The 8,762-nt window shown below is 37.8% G+C and overlaps 1 protein-coding gene across 1 annotated transcript in view; it reads right to left on the bottom strand.

The window, feature by feature from the left end:
- LOC137173427 (melanoma receptor tyrosine-protein kinase-like) overlaps positions 1-8,440 on the bottom strand; it is a 55,774-nt gene extending 47,334 nt beyond the window's left edge. Inside the window, exon 1 of the mRNA XM_067578247.1 lies at positions 8,096-8,440. Coding sequence (XP_067434348.1) covers positions 8,096-8,174 — 79 coding nt within the window. The 5' untranslated portion in view covers positions 8,175-8,440. The remainder of the gene's footprint in view (positions 1-8,095) is intronic.
- Positions 8,441-8,762: the final 322 nt, after the last annotated feature.

Genomic DNA, 8,762 nt, shown 5'->3' on the forward strand with positions numbered 1-8,762 from the left:
CAGTATCACACAAATAGTCAGAAAACGCATGTTGCAGGTGCTGCTCCTGAGCATGGGGAGATAATCCCCTCATTATCAAACATGATGATATTCCTAATGCATTGCTGATTGAAAAGACAATTTCATCACACTATTACTTGATATCTGTGTGAAGCCACAATCTGAATGCAGCTGAGATTTGTTAAAAGTGACCAAAATCAAATAAACATGGGCCAAAAAATTGTGTTTGATGGTGGAAAGTTCAGCTTTCATGCTCCTTATGAGAGGAAGGCAACTGAGCTCCGAAAATACGTGTTTAAGATCATTTGTGTCCAACATGTCCTCATAAAAAAAAGTTCAGTTATCCCGTTAAAATCCTTAAAACACCATCTCTTCCCTCTCCCTCTTCCCCTGAATCTGTAAATATTGTTAATTTCTAAAGTTTTCCTGCTGGACACCAGATGTCTCCTCCTTCACTGCAAAGTCCATCTCAGTGTTTGTGCACATACTGGACCACAATTGGCCCCAAACTAGTAGTGATAAAGGAGTGTTAAACACAGTGAGTGAGACACATTTTGTGGGGCAGGGGCACAATGTATAATTATTATTATTATTATTATTATTGTGGATGCACTAACCCAAATCAAAATCACATTTAATTTACTTGAGACCTGATATTTGATGCTGTTAGGGTTGCATTTTCGTCTTTTCTACAAAGACCACTGTTCTTTACTGCCTGAACTTTTGACTGTTTAGTGCCAACACGCCTTATAAAGGACAAAAGATGTTGTTCGACACTGAGAAAACTTTGAAAGGGATGTTGAGGAAACAGGTTGGCAGACTGGAGTATTTCAGCTGCCGCAAAACAAAAAACTAACAAATCTGCCACCTCACAAACTGCCACCTACTCTGTTCACTGCAGAAAAGGCACATGTGTAACCGATTACATTAACAATGACTCATGAGCGGCATGTCAGTGAGTGAACATGTTCAATATCAGGATAACTTGTATTATTTGTGTAATATGATAAATGAACAGAAACATTTGGGACCAGGGCTATTAATTATTAAAAATATGTAGACAACAATAACCTCCTATGACTCATATTCATCACTTGTCCTGCTCATACTGAGTTGATTTTATTTAATCAAATATAAAAATAAACACAATGCATCCATATGTTGGTAACTCATTAATTAAAACTTCACTGGGGAAATATAAAGCTGCAGTGAGCAGGAAAATAAAACCAATAAATAGTAATAATCAAAAAAAATAGTGCAGTTTTCTTCCTGACTGATGCGTAAAACTATTTCTGTCCAGCCAGCAAAAAACTGGTGAAAATATGTTTCCAGTGTTGAGAAACTACAGACCTCAGTTCAGGCTTAGTGTGTTTTGAATCGGGCTGATTGTTTTCAGTCATTTCTCTTCGGCTCAGTATGCTAACAGTGTTGCCATGGTTACAACGAGCCTGCAACGTCTTCTTTTATTGTCGGAGTAGAGTTTCGGTTTGCTGCTTCCAAAGAAACGCACACATGTAAAGACACAAAGATAAACACACACACACACACACAAACACACTGCCAAGGTCTTTCCCAAAAGTCAATAGGAACAACACACACACACACACACACACACACACTGAGAAGTTCTCTGTTAGCAGACTGAAGGTCGAACCTCTGCAGTCACAACAGAGTTTCGTCATTTATTTCAGTTGAAATGGAGATTTTTTTAAAAATGTAGCTTTAACATCCAGAACAAACAAAACAAAACAAACAGAAAAACAGGCAGCTGCTCTCCTCCGGACTCTCCGTTCACTCTCTCTCTGCTTTCACGTCAGTCATCACTTGAACCGCTGAAACGAGCCAAGAAAAGCTGCTGAATGTGCAGATTATGATCATGTCAACTAATCAGACACAAGCAGTTAAAAACTTGTCTAATGCTATTACAGTTTTTTTTGTACGATCGGTTCCCTGCACAGTTCACACACAAAGCAAATCCCTCCAACTGACACGAACACAACGACTCATGTGTCAATCAGACACGCTGAGATAAAAACACAAGCAGCACATGAGGATCTTCATATGGCCGTTCGTGAAGGTACATCGCTGCTTTATTGTGTTTATGTAGTTTTAATGGTTGATAGTGTATAAATGTGTGTATTGTGTAAATACAGTCAGATGTGTAGCTCTCTATAGAACGTACTACAGCGTATCTACAGGAACGAGTCATAGAAACGCAGCAGGAAGCTTTCATCTTGTTTTTCAGTTGAATATAGATGTATTTCAGTGTGGTTATGATTCATATGAATAAATGTTAGTGTTTGAACATAAACTGAAGAGTTTGGAAGTGACGATGTAAACTTTGTTTATGTGAAAAGAAGAAAGATCTTAAGTTATAAGGACCATGAAAGTCCATATGGACTCCTCTTGCTCTTCAAGCAACAATACAACCTTCTTAAAGAGGACATATTCTGCACATTTCCAGCTCTATATTTATATTCTGGGGCTCTACTGGAATATCTTTACATGATTTCCAGTTAAAAACTCCTTATTTATCTTCTACTGGTCCTTTATGCAGCCCCTCAGTTCAGCCTCTGTCTGAAACAGGCCGTTTTAGTTCCTGTCTCTTTAAGGCCCGCCTCCTGATGAGCCCACTCTGTTCTGATTGGTCAGCTTCAGGAAGCTTCCTCCGGCTCCGGAGGCTACGTAAACAAACTATAGTAGCAGGATTTCACTTCTTTTTCTCCTTCTTTACTCCAAATGTCAACTTCTCAAATCCATCCGTACATGTTGGAGCTGAATCACACATGGAAACACCTTAGCAACCACCTTAGCAACCAAGGCTACAGAACGAACATTTATGGGTGTGTGCAACGAGCCGACATACCACTAGAAAAAAAGTAATAACAATACGAGAACAAAAAGTTTTAACTTAACGAGAAAAAGTCAGAATAAAGCCTGAACAAAAAAAACATTGAAGTCCTGAGTTTTGACTTGCAGGCAGCATTTCTACATACATTCACCTAAAGTTTTGAAACTTTGACCATGTTTAACATCTGACATCAGAACAGGGTATGAATAACAGAAAACCACAAAAAGCAGAATATGTGCCCTTTAAGGACCTCTGACCTCTACAACCTTCCCAGCAAACATTGTTGGGACAGTGATGTCATGTCGCAGTTGGACAACAAAAACAGCAACATGGACATGAAACACGAATAATGAAACTCAAGTCAAATTGCTTTTTAGTGAATTCATGCACATATTTGGAATACAGATATGCGTGTGTTTTGTTCTGTATTTTTCATACAAAAACTTTTTTTTATTCTTACATTGATTGAGAGCAGATTGTCCTAAAGAGACGTCCTCTATACATAGAATCAACGTCACTGAGCATTGTAGGTTTTTAACTGTTTAGCAATGATGTGAGCTTTATCTGGCTTAATAAAACTTAGAAAAGGGTTTGTTACTGAATCACATATCTTCATCACGGATGTATCATCTTCTTACTCTTACTTATGTTTGATATATATCGTGAGAACACATGAAGTTCACCATGAGAGCTGAGAGCTGAGAGTGTGCTGCTGGCAACAGGACCAAGAGGACAGAAACGGAGCAGAAATAACATTGTTGGGTAAGTTTGCTTTTCTGTTGGCGTGTATGTTCTATAACACTCATGATGAAGAAGAGTTCAGTGATTTAGAGCCTCTGTTTTCCTTACAGAGTTCAGTCGAGGACTGTCAGCAGCTGGAGTTAGCATTAGCATTAGCATTAGCATTAGCATTAGCCTGCTGCAGCCTCAGTAGAAACTGGAGGAAAGTGCATCAGATGGAATAAAGAGTTGAGAATTACAATTGTCAGATTATCTACAAGAAGCTGTACTTTTGATGATGTTTATCCAAAAAAACACTGTTGCTCAGTGTGTTTCTGTAAAAATGATGCATGTCTTTATTAACTAAGATACTTTTTGATGTATGTTTGTTTATATATCATTTATTATCAGGATTGTCTTGAAGGTGACACGTCACTAAGATGTATCACAGACGTCCAGGTTGGTTGGACTATTTCAGAACATAAAGCATTTTAAATTGTTAATCTGGACATGCAGGATGTTTAAAGCTGCAGAATGAACAATGTGTGCATAAACTTTAGCAGAATAGCTCAATACGCCCGCTGATGATGGTAACGACATATTTCGGCGTCGCTGGGACAACCAGGAAGGACGTCCAGCTGATGGCCAGGTGACGTCCAATGTTTGCTGGGTTTTTAAAGCACTCCTAAAATATTCAAATGCAGCCACAGAGAGTCCTGGTCTCTGATTGGAGGACACACCGGTGGAGGAGTTGAACTCTGAACTCTGACATGAGACTGAAACACCAGTCTGTGGCGAGCAGCACCACAACAGTCCATTCAAGACGAGGAGAGTCACACAAACACAGAGTCTCCCCATAATCAAATTGTTGTCAAGACAAAGAGAGAGTGCAGTCAGCTGTTTTCACTTATAACTAACACACACACACACACACACACACACACACACACACACACACACACACTCTGAGATAACGGTCTGAACAGTTGAGCTCAGCGTTTCCTTCCAGTCATTCATTCATTCATTTATTCATTCATCCATTCTCTCCATCTTTCAGGAGACAAAACTCATATTTCAGCTGATTGTTCCGAGATACGCTCAAATCTCATAATTCACTCGTTGCTCATAATTCCCAGAATGCTTAGCGAGTTTTTTGTTTTGTTTGTTTTTCAGCCACAAACCACTCAGGGACGAAAGACAATCTGAGATCTCGAGATCTTTCAGATAGTATTTAAACACTTCCACGCAAACCAAAATGAGTCAGAAGTGTATTTTCACAATGTTGAAATACATATATTTATTATATATAACACCAACCTAATTTCATGACAATCCGTCCAGTAGATGTTGAGATATTTCACACAGTATCTAATGTGACTCTACTGTGTCTCAATGCAGTTCAACTCAAAGGTCTGAGTGAAACTAAGGGCTTGGTATTATTTCTTTTATCAACTATAAATTAACATTTTTAGCTTCTTGTACTGATACAGTACTTAAAGATTCACGCCAGAAACATACTGAGACTCATAAAATACTCTGTTTGGAGCAATAATGTGAGTTTAATGTGGTTTTTACAAAGTATAATTACCACTTTAAAATCCATAAAATGACATCTCCTCCTTCTCCCTCATTAAAATAACAGAATCTATAAATTTGCAAATATTTTTCATTTCTACTGAACATCAGTCAGGTGTCTGTAATCATTCCTCCTGTTCATACTGGATATTAAAAGATCCTTCAAATGTGCTTTCAATGGAAGTGATGGAGGCCAAAATCCACAGTGTGTCCACACAGTCATTTAAAAGTCTGTGTGAAGCTTCTATTCAGCTTCAGCAGTCTGAGTTAGTCATATCAAGTGGATATCTGACACATTTACAGTCTTTTTAGCATCAGATTTCCTCTTTGTGTTTCCTCGGACAGTGTTTCCCTGTTGAGCTGCAGGTGGAAGTATAGTAACAAAAAGAGGAACTTTGGCACTAAAAAGACTGTAACGTTGAAAGATATCTACTTGATTTGACTCATTTGGACGCTGAAGCTTCATATTAGCTTCAGATAAACTTTTAAATACATTTTTCTCCCCCATCACTTCCATTGTAAGGTCATTATGAAGGGATCTTTTACAGCAAGAAAAACAGCTTTAATGTTCATTTGAGCTCCTGACACACACCTTCAAACATCCACGTGTAGGAACAAGACATATTTTTGAGTTGAAGGGGACTTTCAGCTTCAGTAAAGATACCAAAATGCTCTGAGAAAAGCTGTTTGTAGCAAAAAAGAAAGTCTAAAGTTGTCGTATGCTGAAGCGACTTGGACCAAATAAAACAGTCTGGAATTAGTGGAATAAATCAAATTTAAAATGATATGAGTCAGACCAGTTTTCAATAGTTTGTACTACACACACATAACACATTAAGAGTTCATATCCAGACACAGTGCAGCCCTGGACTGACCCACTCCACCCAGACTGTGAACCGTCCTCCCTCTTCTTCTCCTCTCTGAGGTTATCACTCCCAGTGGGGCAGTTTCCACACAAGATGGATTTCTTTGTTCTCACGTGTTAATCATCACAGTTTTTCATTTTCAGCCGACTGCAGCTGAGAACATGTGAGAGGCCAAAATCTCAACGATTCATTGATCAAAATAAATGTGCTTGTGAATTGAAAAATCTTCTCAGTTTTCCTCCTGTTTAGCATTTTAACAATTAAAGTCCTGCTAGCGCCCCCTAGAGGCTGCAGTGTTCATTCAACCAGCAGCAGATACTACTTTCCATCATCAAACTCCTGATTTCTGTCGTTTCAATGAGAAGAAATGTATCATTTCATACAAATCTCACACACATATATGCTGTAAAAGAAACGTAACGCTAGCACCAAGCTAACAGAGATCAGTGGGGTCGCTCGGTCTTTAGCTGCTTGGTTCGCCGCTCAGAATGAAACACGAGGATTTAAGGGAGATTTATGAAAGTCAGACAGATCTGATGGAGGTTTGTGGTGTCAGTTTGTTGTTGGAGCAGCTGATTATAACCTTCATAGAGCTGCAACATTAGTAGATCAACCAAAAATGAACCAGCAACCATGTGTATAATTTAATAATCGTATTTTTAACAAATTTAAGCCAAAATTCCAAATATCTTCTGGTTTCAGCTTCTCAAATGTGATGATATGAAGCTTTTCTGACATAACTGAATATCTTTGGGTTTTGGATCGTTTATGAGACATAACAAGACATCTGAAGACGTCACCGTGACAGACAATTAATCAGTTAATTGAGAAAATCAGTTATTGAAATAATTGTTAGTTGCAGCTCTAGACCTTCATTTGAATGGCATCTCATGACTATATTTTCAACACTGGAAGTGTCTCTACGTTTCCTTTCATCTGTTGCTTTGGCTCTCTTAATGTTGAACAATGAAATTCATTAAAATGGGTCAAAGTAATGACCCCTGCATCCAGAGTCCCCGCAGATACAAACACTCGTTTAACTCGCTGCCATCACTCAGTAGGGAAAAGGTCACCTCCATACCTTTACATGAATTTATTGCATTTGAACTGTTTGACATGTTTTTTTGTCTTTTTTAATCATTTATTTTTATGCATTCTCTGTCTTCTTGTTGTCTTTGTTTCGTGCTGTGTTTGTCGTGTTGGAGATTTGGCTCAAATACAAAGAAAACACAGGAAATGAACATTTAATTAATGATAATTCAGTCTGAATGAGCTTACATGGGATTTATCTGCAATAATATTGATGCTGCTCTCTCTTTTATTCCCAATTACATTCATAATTACCTGGTAATTTAAAGCATTTTATGACATGTTTCCATTATTATAATTACTGATATTACTATAATATACTTACTGTGGTGTAAGCTGTATTTATATAGTTTGAAGTAACCATTGCATACTTTATGCTACTTTTTAATGGTTATTCATCACTCTGTTGTTCCTGTTACAGTCCTATAATACTATATTACTTTAAACTCTTTATCATCATTCTGAATATTTCTATAATAGACTATGTCTGTAATATTTATAGTGACTAATAGTAGCCTACTAATATATATTTGTAGAACTCTGTAATGATTTTACAGTCATTTTTCTGTATTTAATGACATTTTAGCTGTTTTGTTATCACACATAAACACATTTTATGTTTACGAAATTTACGAAATTTACGTGTTTTTTGGTGTTTTTTCTTTTATTATTATTTTTGGGAATTTTAAATGCACCATTTTTTTTAAAGTTCACTCTGTTTTAGTGATATAACTTTCATATTAAGTGTTTTATTTGCATTTTCTAAAGTGATCTGCAGCTTAAATCCTGAATAAAATCACAGGATTCTTCAAAAAACTACAGAAATGAAAAACAGAATCTCTTTCTTCAGTGAAACCACATTGGGAAACACATTTTACTGTCATTGAGTTAAAGTGGTGAAACTTTAAGAACATTATAACATCTTTGACTCTAACTCTGCCTCTGTCACTGACTCCCGCCCTCTCCGGAGCTCTCGCCCCGGGCTCAGTCTTACCTCTCCTGCCGGGAATGGTGCAGCAGCAGCGGCCGAGCAGCAGCAGCAGCAGCGCAGCTCCTCCTCCGGAAAACTTCATGTCCGCAGCTGCTTTTTAATTAAAAAAACTCCGCGAACTTTTTTCTTCTTCTGGTGGCCGCTGACAAGCAGTTTATCCATAAGCAGCGGCGGCAGCGGGAGGTCCGGGTGTCTCAGTGTTGTGACGGATCTTTGTGGATTCAACGAGGCTCAGCAGAGAAATACACACCTCCCCTCCTGATCCACACCTCTCCCTCTCCCTCTATTCAAATTTCAATTAGCTTTATTGACATGACATATGAAGGGTTTTGAATGGCTGGAGCTTAAAGGAGTCAAATATTAATAATGTTTTTTTTTTTAAATTGTCCTTGTGTGTGAGATTTCAGTTCAGCCCAGTTTGTTGTATTCACATGATGGGTCACTGCTGTAGAGCCAATTAGATCAACTGTAATTACACCCACCACCCATCTGCAGTCTGGAGGAAGTACTCACATCTTTTACTGCAGTAAAAAAAACCAATACAGCAAAAAATACTCCATTACAAGTAAAAGTCCTGCATGATGCAGTTAAAGTATTACACAAATCTGTTTTCAGTTTTTGGACTTTTTCTCTAATCTTTGATTTTTGCTGAAATATTGGATCATTTGAA

The sequence above is a fragment of the Thunnus thynnus genome, chromosome 21, assembly GCF_963924715.1.
Source record: "Thunnus thynnus chromosome 21, fThuThy2.1, whole genome shotgun sequence".
NCBI lineage: Eukaryota > Metazoa > Chordata > Actinopteri > Scombriformes > Scombridae > Thunnus > Thunnus thynnus.